This window comes from Pteropus medius, unplaced genomic scaffold, assembly GCF_902729225.1.
Source record: "Pteropus medius unplaced genomic scaffold, Ma_sr-lr_union100, whole genome shotgun sequence".
In the NCBI taxonomy this organism is placed as follows: Eukaryota; Metazoa; Chordata; class Mammalia; order Chiroptera; family Pteropodidae; genus Pteropus; species Pteropus medius.
Window position 1 is genome coordinate 1,045,661 of NW_024346824.1, and position 21,443 is coordinate 1,067,103.

At 39.5% G+C, this 21,443-nt stretch overlaps 1 protein-coding gene and 1 long non-coding RNA gene across 17 annotated transcripts in view; one reads left to right on the top strand and one right to left on the bottom strand.

Moving 5' to 3' along the window:
* The window catches only part of SCMH1 (Scm polycomb group protein homolog 1), a 141,420-nt gene that overhangs the window by 8,631 nt on the left and 111,346 nt on the right, over positions 1-21,443 (bottom strand). For 12 of the 16 annotated variants that reach the window (XM_039876697.1, XM_039876703.1, XM_039876702.1 and 9 more), the window contains 3 exons: positions 9,960-10,160; positions 7,960-8,151; positions 184-378 (listed from right to left, as the gene is read on the bottom strand). In XM_039876697.1, the coding sequence (XP_039732631.1) occupies positions 184-378; positions 7,960-8,151; positions 9,960-10,160 (588 nt within the window). Of the gene's footprint in view, positions 1-183; positions 379-968; positions 1,037-4,661; positions 6,549-7,275; positions 7,463-7,959; positions 8,152-9,959; positions 10,161-21,443 lie in introns of those variants that run through there. The other 4 variants (XM_039876700.1, XM_039876701.1, XM_039876705.1 and 1 more) reach the window with 4 other exon arrangements.
* Positions 7,445-14,488, top strand: LOC120614031 (uncharacterized). The gene is made up of 3 exons (XR_005655840.1): positions 7,445-7,834; positions 11,527-11,712; positions 14,234-14,488. It is a non-coding gene; the product is annotated as an uncharacterized LOC120614031 (long non-coding RNA).

A 21,443-nucleotide genomic window follows, 5' to 3' on the forward strand; every position in this document is an offset into this window, starting at 1 on the left:
TATTCTCAAGCCAACTCCAGAACTTCAGTTGCCTCTCAGGTAACTAGCTAGGCACAATAGGAAGCTCAGATCCCAGTCCAACAACCAGGCAGAGAACAACAGAGCTAAGTAATTTCTGGCTTCCAGAGCTCAGGAAAGAAAGAGTAAAGGAGGGCAGGAGAGCCAGAACTCTGATAAGCTTACCCCTGGAGCACAGCCTACGCACAGCTGAGGCAGTGCTCAGTGGGAGGCCATAGGATGGAAGCAAAGGCCGGTACCCAGGGGTTCGAAGATTTTGGGAGGTGCTGACAAGGTTGGTGGGGTTCAAGGTGGAGTCCATTGAGTCTGAGTGTGGTTCCAAAGACCGGGCTAGACTATTCCCCAAGACAAAGGTTTCACCTGGAAAAGAGTAAAACCAGAGTTAGAGCAGGGACTAGCTTGGAAGGATTGCCAGGGTGTTGGCTCCCAGGTACCTGTTTGGATGGAGCAAAAGGCAGCAAAATACAAAGCCCTGAGCTGGGTCTCAGGAGGCCTGTGTACCAGTCATGGCTCTGGCTCTCACTAGATAGTCTTAGTCAAGCCCAATGCCATTCTTTGGACTTGGATCTCCTTAGAGACTCTTCCTCTTAAACTAGATGGTCTTTGAGATTTCTTCTGGTCTGGATGTCTTATGCTTTTTCTGGATAAGGAGAACCTTTAAACACAGCTATTCTAGGAAAAGTTTGCTTATATAGTGAAGTTTGGGGATAGTACTACCTGCCTCACATGAGCTAACAGATGTGAAGAATAAGTATGACGACAATGCCTAGGGATCACCAGATGCGGATGCAAATCAGTTAAGTGTCTCTTCCTCTCAGCAATGCTAAGGATGGTAACTGAGATCTGGATTGTGAGTTGAGGGGTCTGAAAATCTGGACTGGTGGCACCTGGACTAGGCAAGATCATCAATCTTATCCTAATGAGATGCAGTGGGAAAATGAAGCACCCAAGTTGAGTCCATTGAGTCTGAGTGCGGTTCCAAAGACCGGGCTAGACTATTCCCCAAGACAAAGGTTTCTGGGAGGTCTTAGTCTGCTTACAGCTGATCCACGAGGCCTTGACTGCCTTTGGGAGGTAGAAAACTTCAGGGTAGAAAACTGCTGTGTTCCACAGAGGGAGACCAAGTGAGTAGGGCTCTGGGTCTCATCCCAGTTTCTATCAAAACAGCTCTGGTTTTAACATTTATATACCAGAGTTTCATATAATCTTACCTTTGCAAAAAAGGAGTTCTACTTCTAAAAACAAACTTTGACACCGCTGGCCCGGAGATCAGAGGTTGGAGTTGGAAAACTTGAGTTTTAATTCTAGCACAATAATTAGTCAATGATCACTACTTTTCCCCCGCCCTGGGATTCAGTTTGCTTATCTATAAAATGAAGATGAAAACCCTTAACCTCATAATGTAAACTGAAGTTGCTGCTGATATGCTGGAGACATGAGAACAATCGGCATGAGAGAAAGCTCATTCATTCACTCAACAAAAATTTGTTGAGTACCCTTTGAATATAAGCCATTATGCTAGGTATGGGGTATGCAGAGGTAAACAGACAGATAAGGACCTTGCCCTTATGCATTTATTTTTAGTAAGAGGCAGATCTTTTCTGAGTATTGCATTGCAAGGCTGACCTTAAAAACTAGAGTTCTCAGTGGAGGGAATGGTGGTGAGGCAAAGGAAAACCTTGGGACTGTATAGTCTGCAGAAAAGTCAGGGAAGACAAAGACTCTAAAGGCAGTGATGGGAAGGGAGGAGGGCTGGACGTAGATCTGTTCTTTTGGAAGGCAGAGAGTAGAACAAGGGGCAGGAGATATAAGAAGATTTCAGCTCAAAAAGAGGCATTTTAGCAATCAGAAGTGTCCAACAGTGAAATCAACTGCCAAAGGCGATAGTGAACAACCTGTCATTAAGATTATTTAAGCAGAAGTCAGACAATCATCCTCATCTGTTGGACTAGAGAGCAGATTGTCTCTAGAGCACTTTATACTTCTGAGATTCAAGGATGCTGTGTTCACAACCATGCTCTCCCCTTCCTGGGGTGAACTGAATGACCAAGAACTAGAGCCATGTATCTAAGAAAATTCTTACATCAATATGGGACCGAGAGACTAACACAGTTCCTGAAATGCTTAAGCCTGTTTTATGCTAAAAAAAATTCCCTCTCTGAACCACATCCTCTACTACCTTTTCATTCAACAAATGTTATTAAATACTTAGTATGTGAGAATGAGAATAGTGTAAAAGATAGATATTGTTCTTGCCCTCATAGAATATTTAATTTAGTGGGGAGGATGACAAAAAAAAATTTAGAAATGATTGTAATTATTACTAAGGAAAGAAATAGGGTATTAAGATAAAAAATAACAGGGGGACCTTTTTGAGTTGAGGAGACTCTGAGAAGTCTTCCTAACAACTTGATATTTAAATTGTGGTCTGAAGAAGCATCTAAATGAAGGCGCGCCAGACAACGTGCTTGGTTTTAGGGTTCAGTGGAAGCCCTCAATGAATCCTAAGCATTATCTAAGCAGTCAATCAGTAAGAAAAACTTCAAAAGATAGGAATATGGTCCAGGATCCAGGATGCCACCCACCCCACATGCAAAGAATTCTATGGGAAGGCTAAGTAACTGACTTGGTTTGGGTGAAATCTAACCATGGGAAAGGATTTGCTATAGGTTCCCTGGTGCAATGGCTAGGAGCTGCTGCCTGGTAGCATAAAGAAAGACTCTGAGGTAGAAACAGATTGCAATATTTAGGGAAATGGGGAAAAACAGTGTAGCTAAAGTGTACAAAACAAAGAGAAAAGTTTGGAGAGAGAGGCAGGAACCAGATCATGCAGAACACTGAAAACCAAAGTAAGACATCTGGATTTTATTATAAGTGCATTAAAATGCTACTAAAGAGTTTTAGTGGACAAGTATCATAATCTAATTACACTTTGAGAAGACCATTTGGGCTATTAAGTAGAAAATGGACCAAGAGAGGTACTAAGGTGATGGGTAGGCCAGAAAGGATCTCTCAGGCCAGGAGAGAGAGAATGATGGAGAAGGCTGTAGAGATGATAAGATGTACATGGATTCAAGATACATTTTAGATTTCCACTGCCAGCTAAGGTAGAGTAGATATACCATACTGCTTAAAACAACTAAACAAAAGACAAAATATATGAAATAACAGTTTTCAGACATTACACATCATGTAGTACAGAACAGTGATTCCTGAAAGGGAAACAAATGTTGTGAGTCCTAGGCTTGCTCCCAGCTTCCTGTCTGGAGAGAGTTTCTGGGCCACAGTACAGAGAGGGGCAGATTGGACAGAGCCCAGTGATCCCCCTGAGTTGAGGTGATGGAGCTGAGAGTCCAGACAGGCCAAGGCAGCTGAATTCACAAGCAAGAGCTTGTGATTATAATTATATTTCATATGTTCAGGAAGGCAGAGAAAATACCGAGTATGTAAAGCAAAGACAATGAAGATGTAAAGCAAAGACTCATATTGAACCTCTAGAAATAACATAATGTCTGAGATGAAAAATACGTGGGATGGATTAAAAATAGATTAGACACTGTAAATGAAAAGATCAACTGACTTAAAAATAGTTTTAGAATTTATCAAAAATAACCACACACACACACACACACACACACACACACACACACACAGGCTGAAAGATTTTTTTAAAAAGCATCAGTAATCTGTGGGACTGTGGGAAAACTTCAAGAGGATTAATATATGTCTAACCTGTAAGGAGCGGTGACAGAAAATATATATAAAGGATGACAGAAAAAATTCAGAGTTGATGAAAAATATAAACCTACATATCCAAGAAGCTCAGTGAACCCCAAGCACAAGAGGCATAAAGAAAATCTCACCAAGCACAGCATAATCAAATTGCTTAAAACCAACAATAAACTGAAAAACTTAAAAAGCATTCATGGGAAAAAGACACGTACAAGAGACCAAAGATAAGAATTATAGCAGACATCATCAGAAACAATGCGAACCAGAAGACAATGGAGCAACAACTTTGAAGTGTCAAACAAAGGTCAACCAAGAATTCTAAATTCAACAAAAGTATATTTCAAAAACAAAGGCAACTCCCCCCCCCAAACCTCTTCAGAGATACAAAAACTGAAAGAACTCACTCCAATAAACCATAAGAAATGTTAAAGAAAGTCCTTCAGGCAGAGAGATGATGACATAATTGGTTTCACACAAAAGAATGAATAATACCAGAAATGGTAGCATAAGAGAGTAAATACAAAAGAACTGTTTCTTACTTAAAAAAATCTTTACAATATGATTACCTATTTAAAGTAAAATAATAATAATGTACAGTGGGATTTATAATGTATGTAAAAGTATGTGTAACAATAAATAGCACAAAGGCCAACAAGAAATGAAAGAATACTATTGTAAGGTTCTTATACTATATGTAAAAGTGATACGATTATTACTGTAGATTGTGATATATAAAAAATGTAAATGTATAAAATAAACTAAAGCAATCACTAAAATAACAAAACAAAGACTCATAGCTTATAAGCTAACAAAGGAAATAGAAAAAAAAAACTGGATTAATCCATAGAAGAGCAGAAAAAAGAGAAAAGGAGGAACACAGATGGAACAAATCTCTCCATCCACGGCTTTTGTCTTTGTTCTTTGAGTTGCTAAAAGTATAGATCTGGGATAGATGGTTCATTCATTTAGATAATTAGAGTAATGGTGCTTTTAGTTATGAAAGACAAGGCCTGGGTATTGTGCAGCAAGGGAAAGCTGAGACAAAAGGAAACAAAATTATTTTGGACCATAAATTAATTTTGAGTTGCCTGCTGATGACTTAAAAAGGAGGAGGTGTGGGATGGAGGGAACAGAGAAATCAAAGGAGAAAGAGAATCCTCCAAAACTAGAGTGGGCTCCAGAAAAGGCAGCGGGCTGAGGCTTAAGGTGAAAGAAGACAGTAAAGATATTTATTATAATAGCTGATAAAAATTAAAATAAAACAAAATGTTAAATTGCTTCTTGTTCTTTGTGATAATTCTTCTTCCTTCCACCCTTCAAACTTAAGTACAAGTCTATTACACTAAACAACCTTGTGTTAGTTTTTCCTGAAATGAAAGATGAGGTACTAACTCGGGCAAAGGACTGTATGGAAAGAGCATCAGCTATGGGAGCTGAAGGGGAAAGAAGAGATTAAGAACTGAGTCAGAAGCAGGAATTCACAGCTAGAAGTGGCACTACCAGGAAAATGTAACCTTATTCTGGGTTACATGGGATGGGAGTTCATTTTATTTCATTTAGATTTGGATATCAAAGGAGAGGAAAATCCCCGAATCTAGAAGGACTTGCAGAGTTCTACAAAAATCTTCAACTAGTTTCCCTGCCTACTATCTTGCTCCATTCCAATCATCCTCTCACACAGGTCCTGAGCTTTCTAACACACAAATCTGATTACGTTACTTTCCTGGCTTTAAATATTTCAATGGTTCCTCAGTGCTCAATGATATATTTTAAAGTTTATAACATGGTCAGCTAGACCTTCATAACTGGGCCTCTGCCAACCACTTCAGCCTCATCTCTCACGTTCCTCTTCTACTTTATATTCCAGCTATACTAGACATTCGGTTCTGAATGTCTGAAACAGGTCATGTGCCCTCTTGCCCTTCACATTCTCACACGCTACTTTGTCAGTGGGAAAAGTCTTCATTTCCTGTCTCTGTCTCCTTGGGTCTGTGGCATTTTCATCTGATTATCTTACTCCTTCAGGTCCAAGCTTAGATGTCTTTTTTTTTTTCCCCCTGGAAAATTTGTAGGGAAAAGGGCTCCAATAAGCACCTAGTTAACAGAGGTGGCACCTTTGGATGTCAAACTAGCAGAAATATGTAACCAAGCAGAGGGGAGGGGGTGATAAACATGAGATCCAAAGGGCAAACCAGAAGACAGCCCTTGTCCAGATCAAACTCTTTGGCAGATGTTTGGGTAATTGATCAGAAAAGTGCAGGAAATGATAAATGATCAGAGGTGGAGCAAAGGGTCAGAAAGGCAGGTATGTAGGCAGGCAGAAAAGATAAGTGAGGGAGCGCAGAGGAGTCAGAAATCTAGGCAATGCTCTGACTCGTCTGGGCATAGTTAAAATGCACATTTCAGGGAAGCGAATAGAAACTAGGGTGAGAGCAGCCAAGCTGCTGAGCACCCACTATGAGAAACAGAGGTGAGAGAGCACAGGAAGGTGCAGAGAGTTGCTGAATCTGTTGAAAATGAGGGAAGGGGAGCGGGGCAGCCAATGGTGAAATGTGATCACCCTGGTATTGGTCTCCTTCTTGGTGAGACAGAAGAGTGGCTAAAGCTTGCTTCCTCTTATCTGGTAGTTGAATCTGAGAGATGCAAACTGGAATTGAATTCCCAGGAAAGGTCATGCCCCAGTCCCAAATTACCTTTGATTGCAGGCCCATGATGTGTACCCCAACCAATCTCTGCATGCTGCTACCGGTATGTTTCTCTTAGTTCTTAATGACAATATTCCATTTAGGAATTCAGAGCTGCCATTTATTTTTTTAAGAAATCTGTCTTTAGACTAGCAGCTACGCTCATGGACATGCTTCCTCCTCTTATGTGCCTGTTCTTCCAGAATCCCACGTAGGCTTAATTTTCATTACTAAAGTGCAGCTTAGAGCTCCTGAATGCCAATAGCTGGGGATATTTAACAGCCTGCCTTTGCGCCAACTTCACATGCCCGGCCCAGACTTCCAGTGGAACATTCTAATTATAAGTAAGAAAGCTTTTTTCTATTCTTAGAGATTCTGATGCTGAAAGAAAGCAATCTAGAGCAGATCAGGTGAGAAAAAAATCAGTGAAGGGTCACAGATATGTCTGTAGGGACCAGATGGTCTGGCCCCCACAAGCTGTATTTGAAATTCAGGTTATCTTTTTGCAAGTTACTTAGGCAATGCTCATTTGGGTGCAAAAATATAGAGGGGGGTGGTGGTGGTGGCGGGGGGCTGGGTGAGTAGTCACTTCCCTGAGCACATTCTTCAGACGTGGCACTTTTATTAAAAGTGGTTCTGTTTAAGACAATAATAAAAAGACTACAGGGAAGACAGTGTGGGAACAAGACTTGTGTAGAAGGTCAGAAGGGGGCACCTCTAAGATTTACGCTCCCCTATCAACAGCCCTGACACTGAGAGCACCACCTCTGGATTCCTCCTGCCAGGACAAGGTCCACAGGACTCCTTTAAAGAGCCGTCCTCCCTCTCTCGACAACGACCTACCTCGCTATGTTTAGGGCCGAGCTTTCCTTCCCTCCCTGTCGTCTGTGTCCTGGGCTCCAGATTAGAGATGCCGTTCCATTCACTCTTTAACCTCTCTCGGAAGTGCTTAGTCACTGATCCGGCCACGTGGCATCCGCTTTCCCGTTGTGGGTCTGGTATGTTAACTAAGAAGTTATTTTTCCAGCCTAGTTAGAAACAGCAGGAACTTGAATTGACTTGCTAGACTGGCAGTGCTGGAGGAGTTAGGGCCACGTGCCAAAGGAAAGAGTGGATGGCCAATCACCAGGGAGCAAATTTCTCAATCTGTAGCTTGAGACTAAACCCTCCTGCTGGCAAGGGAGATCTATGTTAGGCCTTTGCTGCCAGATTCACACTGGGGGATGTACTGTGACTTCGCAGTGGCTCCACATGCAGTTTGGAGCTCAGAAGAATTCTGAACCATCTTTTTCTAGGGTTAAAAATCCAGAAGAAAGGAGGTTAATCCTAGAGAAAGGGGACAAAATCCTGAAGAGAGAGTACAGATGAGAAGAGACCAAAGAGTCCCACACGTGGAAAAAGTAAGAACAGAAAACCAGACCTCTGGATAGTAGGTGCCAGGCTAGCAGATCTGACGGCTGGCACTCACTGGTGCTGCTGCTAGTTCTGCCCCCTTCCTTAGCCCAGGCCCCATCCCAGCTCCTACCTGGTAGGTACCTTTCGTGGTTGTGGCTGTACTCTGTGGTGTTGAGTGACAAGTGAGTTTGTGTAAAGGGCTGGTTGCCAAACAGATTGTCACTGCGAAGGTTGTGGCAGAGTTTCTCTAGGAAGCGGAGGACGTAGGTGATGCTGTTGACTGCCGGGAGGTTGAGGGTGTGCTGTTCCCGGTCAAACACGGCTGTGGAGTGAAGTAAACAGGGCTGAGCACGTCAGCTGGGCAGTTCAGTGCAGCTCTGGGCAGGAGGAGTCCAGCCCATGGCTTGCCTCAGGCTTACCTGGTTACACAAAGGCAATCAGTGCCCAGGTTTCCTCCCTCCCTCCCCTCTCGGTTTGATTTTTGCCTCCAACTACAAAGAGCTTGCAATAATGGGAGTGGCGAGGCCAAGTCTGTTGTACCCGGGGCTCTGGAATGATTTTATTCAACCTGTGAAAACAACTGTAAACATAATTCTATCTGCTTCATCAGTTGGCTGGGCCTCGCCCAGGAAATCTGTTCATTTAGGGTGCTATTTCCATAAGAACTGCCCAAGAACAGAGGAGCTGGGAAGAAGAGGAGAATACAGCCATTGCCAGCAATGGTTTGGGTGCACAATGCAATCTTTATGAGGGCATTGGAATTTTGGCAACATTTGGGACTATGCCATGTTTGGTTTTATTTTACTCCCTATCTACTTCTATTCAAAAAGTATCTGCATAATCCTTAAAAAGCAAGGGCCTCTGCATTTGTCTCTGAGAGCAGAAACAAAATGGGGGGATAGGTGATTCTCAGGAACCAATCTGGGGGCAGAAGAACACCAGAGGAGGTATAGGTGACAGCAACTAGAGAGAGGCAGTAAAGGCCAGGTCCCTGCAGACTGCTGCTGCACAGGAGCCAAGGAGAGAGAGGGAGTGGCCTCAGCCTCAGAAGGAAAGGAAGGCTTGATTTCCTGCGCAGTTCTCAGCCTTCTATTAAAATTCCGTCCCTGCCTGTCCCATACTCCACCTGTCCAATCACTCCCTTGTCCAGGCTTCCACATCACCCTGCACATATTTCTCTACTGTAACACCCCTCACAGTTAGCTGTGAGATATTCTTCCTTTTCTACCAAGGCAGAGCTGAGCCTTCATCCTCCTTTCTCCTCCTCCCCCAGCCAGCGTCTGTTTGGCAATAACCTCTGACATATAGTGAAGGCACGACGAGTGTTTACAAAAGAATACAGTTGGATTATTTATAGGGTTTTCCATGTCAACTGCTTCCTGAGGCTGCGTATTGCAACTTGTCAGAAGGAAGGGGCAGGAGATTATGGAGTAGCACACAGTTAACACTGAAAGGCTTTAGGTCAAGTCTTCATGGGTTTGGTGGGTAAAAAAAAAAAAGGGGTTTGGACTTAGGAAAACTGAAACAGAACTGAGACACACCAGAAAAAGTGAACATTCTCAGTGAGAACACCACCACCACCAAGAAACACTGTGTAGTTGACTCAGACTCACATAGCAGGAAAGAAAGAGGAAATGACTCCTCCCACTCTGCCCTGGGGTTCAACTTTCTTGTATTAGGGCTGACTGGGGACTGGAAAGCTAAGGAGTCAAAAGACTCTCAAAAGGAGTACAAGGTTCCCTGACGCCAGGTGGGAGGCCGTGGCAGTCTGGGTAAACTCTCCTTTGCATATAATACAGCCCCCATCTTGATTCTATTTTCTGGCATGCCTTTAAAGCAACATACTCATATTTTCTGTATGGAGAGGTGAAGCAGGCAGACTGGAGAGGAGTCTGTTTAGAGGCTCAGTTAAGCAGAGTCCGTGCGGGTATTCCATTTGGCAAAGGGTTGCATAAGACTGAGAGAGACTCAAGGAATTGAAAATGAGGACTCTCTGAGGAAAGGAACACCTTCGCACTTCTCCAGTGCCTACGGGTGTGAGGTGGGAACCAGGATACCTTGTCAGAAATCAGCCAGCTGAGAAGGCCTGGCCCTGTGGCTAGGAGGCCGTATCAGCCCAAGGGAGCTTACCTGAGATAACCTCGCCACTGTGGCCCTGTTTGAGGAAGCTGAAGACAGTTTTCTGGTGATAAGCACAGTCAATGCAAGCCTGGACAGCCTGCTGCAATACCACGGAGGCGCGGGCCGGCCCAAAATGGTCAGGGAGCTGCTGGACCTTCTTCTTGTCTAAGTGGGGGCCTGTGCTGCCGTTCTTGTTCAAGTAAATACAAACTGCAGGAGACAAAGAATTAAAGAAGCTTACAGAGTACTTGGGGTAGAGAAGTTGGAGAATAGTTCTTTTTCCTTCTTTTGTACCCTGGACTCTGGTCCTGAGCAGGATTCCCAGCTGCTAAGCTGGTGATACATCGTGGGAGGGGGTAGAGGGTGGCTGTGCCCAGCTGCTGCCAGCCCAAATTGCATGACCAAAGGCTCTGGGAACAAAGCCTGCTGGAGGAACAGCTCAGACCAAAAGCCAAGGCGTAGCAGAACTTGTACTTTGTCTTCTGTGCACTGAAAAGAAAATTAAAACAATTTCCCAGATATATGAACTTTCATTTTTTGTACTTGGTTGCCTCACATATTCTTTGTGTAGCTTACCTTATATATCCAAGGAGTTGCAGGGCCATGGCTATATTAGGAAGAGAGAGAGAGAGAGAGAGAGGAGAAGAGGGAAAGGGAGGAGAGAGGGAGGGAGGGGGTGGGGAGGGGAGGGAGAGGAGAGAGAAGCTGTACAGCGCGCATGTGTGTGTGTGTGTGTGTGTGTGTGTGTGTGTGTGTGTGTGTGTGTGTGTGTGTGTGTCTGGCCTTGGACTTACAATGGCCTCTCCACTGGTCACTTGTCTTGCTTTCTGTTCTGGGCCTTGAAGGCCTTTTGTTACTTCTACATCAACACTCAGGCCCCAAAAAAGTAGCAAAAATAGAAAAAAAAATGGAACAAAGGAAAACATGAAAAGGGCTTGAGGGTCCCATCTAGATAGTTGTTTGTTTCAGGAGTTTCTCCTGTCAAGATAGCTAGGTACTGTCCTAAGTACAACCCTCCACCGGGCACTGTGATGGGGTAGGGGATAGGTGGGTATAGAAAAAAGAGGTGGTCCTAAACAGAATTGCTTTCTTGGTCTCTGGAGAGGACTCATAGCAGCCTGCTCAGCTATGACATTCTCCTTGCCAATCTGCCTTCTAGGCTTTGACCTGAGTAGGGGGTACTCTCCTTTTTCACACTGTCATGGCTCACTAACTAAAAAGGTAGGAGGGCAAAAATTCTCTTTTGCTATTAAAGGCAAAAAAGATAAGAGCAATAGTTGTGTGGGCTGTGGATGGACTGCTGTCCTCCTTGGGCCTCAGGCTTACCATGTTACTGGTAAAATGCGGGAGCTGAGCCAGATGCTCTCTGAGGACTTTCCTACTTTTATCATTCTAATTCTAAGGGGAAGCAAATAACACTATACCACTTTCTAAGGTGAGAAGAAAATGGAAAACAAACAGAGAGGCAGAATGTGCAAGATGACAGGTGAAAAAGAGAGAAAGGAAAAAAGAAAGGGTAAACAAGATTAACTGAAATAAACATTTAACTCTGTTTTCTCCTAAAACCCACAAAAAGGAGCCAGATAACAAGAGAGGAGACAACATAAAATTTTGGAAGCTGGAAAGCAGACTGGCAAAGTAACAACTGACTTAGCAGACCTAAGAAAGCTGAATCCTTAACCAAGAATGGGGAATGATGACAACTAAACTGTTTCACCTAATAATTCACAAAAGACCCAAGAATGGGCAGGTGCCTCTGGAGGTGAGTGTAAAGGTATACCTAATAATCAAAGGACTGGTTGAAGCCTATTAAGAAATAGGATTTCAATATCAAAATATGATTCTTTTGCTGAAAAATGCAAGAACTCACAGAGATAAGATTAATGAAAATAAATGAAAACATTATAAGTTCATACCGGCTTAGACATAATAGCCCTAAATGAAAATCAACCCAAATGTCCATCCACAAGAGAATAGATATATACATTGTGGTATATTCATTTATTGGAATACCACTTGGCAGTAAAAATGAACTACTGATAAGGTGCTTCTCACAAACATTATTTTGAGGGAAAGAAATTAGATAGGAAAGAGTACATATGGTATGTTTCCATTTATATTAAATTCAAGAACAGGAAAATCTATAAGGTAACTTCTGGGGCAGGGTCAGGGGAAGGTCTGGGTAGAAATGACTTTCATATTGATTGAGGTAGTTACATGGGTGCTTACAGTGACTAAAAGCATCAAACTGTACACTTAAGACTTGTATATTTCACTGTATGTAAACTTTACCTAATTAAAACACACAAAACGGAAAAAAAAAAATATAACCGGTCTAGCAATGTTTAAAAAAATAAATTCTACATGGATTAAAGGGTGAAATATAAAAGGCAAACTATTAACCCTTAGAAGAATGTGGCGATTTTAAAACATGGCCCCCAAATTCTTTGATATCCCTTTCATCGATCTCTGTGATACTTGGCCAATAGTCTACGGTGGAAACGACACTGTGCCAGTTTCTGGGTCCAAGGCTTAAGAAGCTGGCAGTTTCCACTTCCTGTTTCTTGGGACATTCACTTTTTGAACCCAACTACCATGTGTGAGGAGGCAAAACCACCCTGTGGTGAGGTCTATGTGGAGAGAAACCAGAACCAATTTGTCAGCATCCTCCACTCCTAGTCGGGCCACTACAGCTGATACTGCATGGAACAGAGACAAGCTGTTGCCACCTAACTCTGCCGACATTGTTGTTTTCAGCCATTGAGTTTTGTGGTACTTTGTTACATAACAAAAGGTTATTGGAACAGATTGTAGAACCAAAAATAGAGTGCTGCAGTAACAGAAGCCTGACACACAAGGCACTGAGTTTGGAAAAGGGCAGCAAAAAGAAGCATAAAGGGCCACAAAAAGGGTGTTGAGGAAGCTGTCAGTAAGGGCTTAAAGGAAAGTGAGGAAATTCTTAATGGAAGATGGATGACAGGGGACTCTTGTTAGGTAGTGATGGAAAGTCTGACAATACTGTCACTTGAAGTAACATGGAAATAGAAAATGTACCTGATGAACTCCATGAAATAGCTAAGGTGATTTCTAGACAAAGTAATGAAAGTACCATCTGGCTTCTTCTCACTGCCTATGATAAAAATGCAAGATGAAAGGGATGAACTTAAAAAATAACAAATATAAAACATAAAGAATCCAAGGATTTGCAGTGTTCAAAAACAAAACTGCTTCTCATACCTGTCTCGCCATAAGGCAGGTAATCCTGAATTAAGAAAGAGTCAAATCCAGAATGGGACAATAAAATCTCGTTAAGATGTCAGAATGATTTAAGACTATGCTCCATAGACTCTTTCAGACCAAAGGCCCTCTAAGAATCTTATGGACACATCTCTCAGATTCTCTCTCTTAAACAAAAGAACTTTTAAGAATCTTATGGGCATTGTCTCATAGTGGCTATATAGGGAGCCCAAACTAGAGAAAGGCTTACTTTTAAAAGATTTGTGTTTGTAGCTTTTGTCTAATGAGGTAAATCCCAATAGTATTCATAGAAAACTCATTGAAGTTCTAAGAGAATCATTCTGGAGGAAGCATTGCCAGCTAAGACTAAAAGGTACAAAATAAAAAGAATCTTTTAGACCTCAACCTTTCACAGGTAGGAAGAAGACCAAGAAGGCAATCTGTTTTCTTATGTTAAGGAAATGATGATTCAGAGGACAAAACCAAGAGTAATGAAAAACAACTCCCAGAAAATACTATTGGATCTAATTAAATTGGCAACATATGCCCAGCTGGATATCAGAATTTTTATAGACCAGTGATGACTGCTTTGTGCTTCTAGTCTTTCTACCCTTTGAACAGGTGTATCTATGTTATCATATGCCAGTCCCACCACTGTATGTTGGATGTGTGGAGAGCAGACAACATATTTCTTTAGTTCACAGGTCTTTAGATTGAGAACTTCATTCAAGGAACTATATCTGATAAAGTGCACCTGAAACATCTCATTTGCACCTGGATATGATTTAGATGACGAAATCCTACATTTGAAGCCTGATGTTGTAAAGGGATAAGACTTTTAATGGGAAATCCTACAAGGAGAAAAATAAATATTCCAAGTATAAAAAATGTAAATCATTTATGTCCAGAGAGTAGACTAATATTCCCCTTCTCTTGAATCTGGGCTCTGTGACTACTTGATCAATAGAATATGGTGGAAATGATGCTATGCTTATTTTGGAATCAAACCTTAAAAAAATAATAACCTTCACTTTCCTGTCTCTTAGGACACTTGCTTTTGGAATCCAGTCAGCATGGTATGAGGAAGGCTAAGCTATCCTTTGGAGAGGTCCATGTAGAGAAGAAACAGCACCAATTTTGCTAGCCACGTGAATAAACCATGTTGGAAGTAGATCCTCCAGCTGCAGTTGAGCCAACTGATGCCATGTGGAAGAGAGATGAGCTGTCTTAATTTTAAAATACTTGAATATATTGATATTACCTTTTTCAGGTATATAAAAGGTTATGTGCCTTTTCTGTAATAGTTTATGCTTATTGTCTTGCTTTAAAAATCCTTCCCAATCTTAAGGCCAGAAAGATATTTTTGTATACTGTCATGTTTTGGCTTTCTACTGCATCTATGAAATCAGAATTGGAAGTTGTAAAAAAATTTTGGAAAAGGGTCCAGCATATAAAAGAGCTTGGAAGTACCAACTCCATTCTAACAATAAATAAGAAGCAGAACAAAATGAAAAATCAACAACTCATTTTAGGTCCATCAGAGAAGTGAGGTCACAGGGCAAACTGCTGCCCCTCAAATTTAGAGAGGTAGATGAATACAGAAAATGACAATTTGCTACAGCAGAAACTCAGGAGAGGAAACCTCAATAGGAACCCGTGCTAAGGTAAGAAAATCTAAACTGTAATTGATGAATTGCTGGAAATTCAGTGTGGACAACTCTGAGAGTTCCAAGCTCCAGGGAGACCCAGTCACAAGGGGTCCTCATACTTTTATGAGTTTTACTTCCAGGAGCTTGGCAATGTCCTCACAGCGAATATCAGAGAAAAATTCCCTCATACAACCAGCAAGGGAAGGGGTAAAGGAACCATTTTGAAATACAACAGAGAATTCTGTTTTTCTTAACAGGGTCTGCCATCAGGAGAAACTATTTTACCAGAGCTTAATTTGCTGGGGTTTGATCAGATCCTAACCTACCTGGGGAAAGTGAAATACCCATCTCCAGACCCCTCCAGCCATCCTGTTCCACCTAAAAGGGGTTGAGAGAACTAAGAAGCAATTGTGAAGTTCAAAGTCTAGGGTCACAGGCTCACCAAAAGACTGAGACCTACTTGTAAGACTTCAGAATACTTCTCCTCCCCTTCCACCTCACTATTACATCATTAAAGACCTATTTACAAAAATTCCTTTTACCCAGTACATCGCATATGGCTTTCAAAAAATAAAAAGTCACACGGTATATTAAAAGGCAAAAAATGAAGTTTGAAGAGCAAGCATAAGAACCAGACTCAGACATGGCAGGGATGTTGAAATTATTTGATTGGGAATTTAAAACAACTATGATGGATATGCTAAGGCGTCTAATGGATAAATGAGACAGCATACAAAATAGGCCATGTATGCAGAGAGATGGAAATTCTAAGAAAGAATAAAAAAGAAATTTTAGAGATAAAAAGCACTATCACAGAAATGGAGAACACCTTTGATGGGCTCATTAGTTGATTAGACATGGCCAAGTAAAGAATCGTTGAGTTTGAGGATATCTCAATAGAAACTTCCAAAACTAAAAAGCAAAGAGAAAATAGACTGACTCTCCCCTCACCAAACCCCCCACCAAAAAAAAAACAACAACCCAAAACAGACTATCCAAGAACTGTGGGACAACTGCAAAGGGTATAACATACACACACATAATGGGAATACCAAAATGAGAAAAGAACAAAAAAAATATCTGAAGCAATGATGACAGAGATTTCTCCCAGTTAATGTCAGGCACCAAAGCACAGATCTAGGAAGGCAAGAGAACACAAAGCAAGATAAATGCCTCCCACCCCAAATGACACCTAGGCATATTATATTCCAAATGCAGAAAATCAAGGATTAAAAAAAAATCTCGGTAAAACCCCCTCACCTTGCCTATAGAGGAGCAACAATAAAATTACATCCTTAGAAAACATGTGAGCAAGAAGAATGGAGTGAAATATTTAAGGTGTTGAGAGAAAACACCTACCAACCTAGATTTCTGTACTCTGAAAAATTATCCTTCAAAAATGAAGAAATAAAGACTTTCTCAGACAAAGAAAAATTGAAGGAGTCTGTTGCTAGATCTTCCTCGAAAGAAATGTTAAACATGTTCTTTAGAGAAAAGGAAAATAATATAGGTCAGAAACTTGGGTATACATAAAAAAAGAGCATTAGAGAAGGAATAAGTGAAGGCAAAATAAAAACTTATTTTTCTTAACTGATCTAACAAATAAAAGTTTGTTCAAAATAAAAATAACAACAATATATTTGACTATGTATGCTTATGTGTGTGTGTATATGTGTGTATATATATGCTTATGTATACTTATGAGTAAGTGAAATGAAAGACATCAATCATATAAGGGAAAGGAAGGAGGAATTAGGATTATTTTGTTATGTCTGTGAAGTGGTATAGTGTTATTTGAAAGTAAAGTAGACTTGAATTAGTTATAAATGTATATTTCAAACTCTGGCATAATCCTAAACATTTTTTTAAAAAGTATAATTGATACGGTAAAAAAGGAGAAAAAAATGGAATCATATAAAATGCTCAATTAAAACCACAAAAGGCAGAAAAAGAGTGGAAGACAAAAACAGGAATAAAGAACAAGGGTAAAAAACAGAAAATTGTAACAAATATGGTAGCTATTTATCCAATTATATCAATAATCACTTTAAATGTCAATGGTCTGAATACACCAATTAAAAAATAGAGATTCTCAAAGTGGATCAAAAAATAAGATCAACTAACTGTATGTAGTTATAAGAAACCCACTTTAAAAACAAAGACACGTCTAGATTAAAAGTAAAGGGACAGAGAAAGATATACCATGCTAACACTAATTAAAAGAAAGTGGGAGTAGCTCTGTTAATTTCAGACTGCAGATTTTGGAGCAAGGAAAGTTACTGCAGATAGAGGCATTAAGTAATAATATAGACGTCAATTATATAAGAAGACATTAACAACCCTTACTGCATAGGCACCTAACCACAGAGTATCAAAATATGGGAGGAAAAAACTGATAGAACTGCAAGGAGAAATAAATGAATCCACTCTTATAGTTGGAGACTGCAACATCCCTCTAGCAGAAATGAACAGATCCAGCAAGCAGAACATCAGTAAGAACACTGTTAAACTCAATAGTGCCATCAATCGACTGGATATAATTGATATCTATAAACTACTTCATTCATCAACAGTAAAACATGCATTCTTCTCAAGCTCACGTGAAACATTCACCAAGACAGACAACCTTCTGGGCCATAGGACAACATTCTGGGCCACGCCTTCAATTAAAAACAGTAGAAATCATACCATGTCTGCTCTTAGACCACAATGGGATTAAACAAGAAATCATAGGTAAAAAAACAAGAAAGATAGGTAAAAAAAAATCCCCAAATAACTGAGGATTAAACAACACACTTCTGAATAACCTATGGGTTAAAAAAATAAATTTCAAGAGAAATTAAAAATTTTTTTTGAAAAAAAATATTTTGAACTAAATGAAAATAAAAATACAACTTATCAAAATTTGTAGGATGCAGCAAAAGCAGTGGATAGAAGGAAATTTATCACACTGAATGTATATATTAGAAAAGAAGATCTAATATCTAAGCTTCTATTTTGGGAAACTAGAAAAAGAAGAGCATATTAAATCCAAAGTAAGCAGAAGAAAAGAAATAATAAAAATTAGAGCAGAAATCAATGAAATTGAAAACAACATGTTAACAGAAAAATAAATATAACCCAAAATTCATTCTTTCAAAAGATAATAAAATCAACAAGCCTTTAGAGAGGCTAAATAAGAAGAAAAGAGAGGTGTAAGTTACTGACAACAGAAATGAAAGAGGAGACATCAACATCAGTACAGAGCTACTGTCATTAAAAGGATAATAAAAGAATACAATAAATAATTCTACACTCATAAATTTGATAATCTAAATGAAATGGACCAATTCTGTGAAAGATACAATCTGCCAAAACTCGTTTAAGAAGAAAAAGACAATCTGAATAACCTATATCTATTGAAGAATTTGAATCAATAATGAAAATCTTCCAAACTAGAGAGTAGCAGGCTCAGATGGATTCACTGGTGAAGTCTACCAAACATTTAAGAAATACATTTTACTAATTTTCTATAATCCATTTCAGAAAACAAAATCAGAGAGAATACTTCTTAACTCATTCTAGGAGGCCAACATTAGCCTAAAACCAAAACCAGACAATGGCATGTGAAAATTGATAAAGGAAACCTCAACTAAAATTGGATTTGGGAAGGCCTGTAGAGGGAGCTCTCACATCATACCACTTCATCATCAATTACCTCAAATAGAAAGATGTCGATTACTTGGAACAGAAATATGTCAGTTATAGATCTCAAAAGAAAGAGACTTACTTTGCACTTCCAAACAGAAACTTCAGCTACTTTAGAACTCCAGCAGGACGAAGGACTATTTTCCCCCTACCCAGCAACAAGTCCAGCCAATGGAAATGCTGCAGCTCAGCCAACAAGAAACTGTGGTCACCTAAACTCTTAATTTCCTCCAATTAACTTTCATTTTTCTATTGCTGATGACTTCCGTGCCCCACTTTCTCTTCTATAAAAGCCTTCCATCTTGTATAACACCCAGAGTATCTCTCTGCTAGCTGAGATGCTGCCCAATTCATAATCATTTCATAAAGCCAATTAGATTTTCAAATTTACTCAGTTAAATTTTGTTAACAGACATTACAAGAAAATTAGAGACCAATATCTCTTTTGAAAATGCAAAAATCCTCAACAAAAATGTCAGCAAATTGAATCCAACAATATCTAAAAGGAATTTTACACGACAAACAAAATGGGATCTATCCCAGGTATGCAAGTCTGGTTCAATATTCAAAAATTAATTAATATAATCCATCACATTAACATCAATGGATTCAGAAAAACCATTTGACAAAAATCCAAGACCCATACATGATAAAAACTCGCAGCAAACTGGAAATAAAAGGGAACTTCCTTAACTTGATACTTGATAAAGAAGATCCACAAAAAACCTACAGCTAACATCATGTGTAATGGGGAGAAACTAGAAGCTTTCCCACTAAGATCAGGAACAAGGTAAGGATATCCCCTCTCATCGTAACTTTTCAACGTTATAAATCTGTTAAGTCCTAACTAATGTAATAAGACAAGGAAAAAAAGGTATACAGATTGAGAAAGAAGAAATAAAACTTTCTTTGTTTACAGATGATGTAATTGTCTATGTTGAGAATGTGAAAGAATCAACAAAAAAATTCCTGGAATCAATAAGCAATTATAGCAAGGTTGCCAGATACAAGATTAATATACAAAAGCCAGTCTTTTTTCTATATAACAGCAATAAACAAGTCTAATTTGAAATTAAAAACACAATACCACATTAATACCTCCAAAAATGAAACAGGTATAAATCTAACAAAATGTGTACAAGATTTATATGAGGAAAACTATAAAACTGATGAATAAAATTAAAACAAGAACTAATGGAGAGATATCTCATGTTTATGGTAGGAAGACTCAATATTGTCAAGATGTCAGTTCTTTCCAATTTGATCTATGGATTTAATGCAATTCCAGTCAAATTCCCAGGAAGTTTTTTGTGGCTATCAATAAAGTGATCTAAAGTTTATATGGAGTGTCAAAAGATCCAGAATAGCTAACACCATATTGAAGAACAAAGTTGGAAGACTGACACTAGTCCACTTCAAGACTTACCATAAAGCTACAGCAATCAAGATGGTGTGGTACTGGCAAAAGAACAGAAAACAGATCAGTGGAACATAATTCAGAGCCCAGAAACTGTCCCATATAAATACAGTCAACGGATCTTTGACAAAAGAGCAAAGGCAATACAGTGGAGCACAGTCTTTTCAACAAATGGTGCTGAAACAACTGAACAGCAAAAAGATGAAAAAAAAAAAAGAATCTAGAGAGGAGCAACAGGAACTCTCATTCACTGCCTGTGGAAATGCAAAATGGTTCGGCCACTTTGGAAGACAGTTGGGCAATTTCTTCCAAAATTAAACATACTCTTACCATACAACCCAGCAATCTCATTCCTTGGTATTTAACCAAAGGAACTGAATACTTATGTCCACATAAAACCTGCACACAAATGTTTATAGCAGCTTAATTTATAATTGCCCAAATTTGGAAGCAACCAAGATGGCCTTCAGTAAGTGAATGGATAAATAAACTGTAGTATCGCCAGACAATAATAGTATATTATTCAGCTCTAAAAAGAAATGAGCTATCAAGCTATGAAAAGACAGAAAGGAAATTTAAATGCATATTACCAAGTGAAAAAGGTCAATCCAAAAAGGCTACCTACTGTATGATTCCAACTATACGACATTCTGGAAAGAGCAAAATTGTAGACACAGTGAAAAGATCAGTGGTTGCCAGGAGTTTGAAAGAGGGAAGGATGAATTGGCAAGAGCACATAGAAATTTTAGGGCAGTTAAACTATTTCGTCTAATCCTATCATGGTGAATACATGTCATTAGACATTTTCTGAAACTCACAGAATGTACAACAAGAGATAACCTTAATGTAAACTGTGGGCTTTGGGTGATAATGATATTTCAATACAGGTTCATCAGTTGAAACAAATGTACCACTCTGGTGGGGGATGTTGATAATAGAGAAGTCTATGCATATATAGGGGCAAGAGGTATATGGGAAATCTCTATACCTACTGCTCAATTTTGCTGTAAACCTAAAAAACCGTGTGGTAAAAAATTTAGAAAACAAAAAGCTCTTCATAGAAGATGCAAATATCAAGAATGGGAAGCAGAATATAAGCATTTCCTAAAAGTATGTAAGCGACCAAATTTCCTAAATGTATGCAAAATCCTTTTACGCAGAGCATCTTGAAAGATTGGTTTTCTACCAAATACCATTTGGAAAATGCCATTAGAGTAATAAATAATGATACTTTTAAAAGTAAGATGTCAGAAACAAAAAACTCAATACAATGTTTGGAAGATATAGTTGAGGAAAGTTTAAAGAAAGTTGAGCAAAAGACAAAGAAAATAGGAATAAGAATAAAGAGAGTTAAGAATATTAGAGGAGATGAAGAAGTTCAATATCTGAATAACAAGTATGCCAGAAAGAGTTAACAGACAAAAAGTGGAAGACAATCATTGATAAAGGAATTTAAGAAAATTTCAAGAAACTAAAGAATGGAATGGGCACACTAAGTGTCCA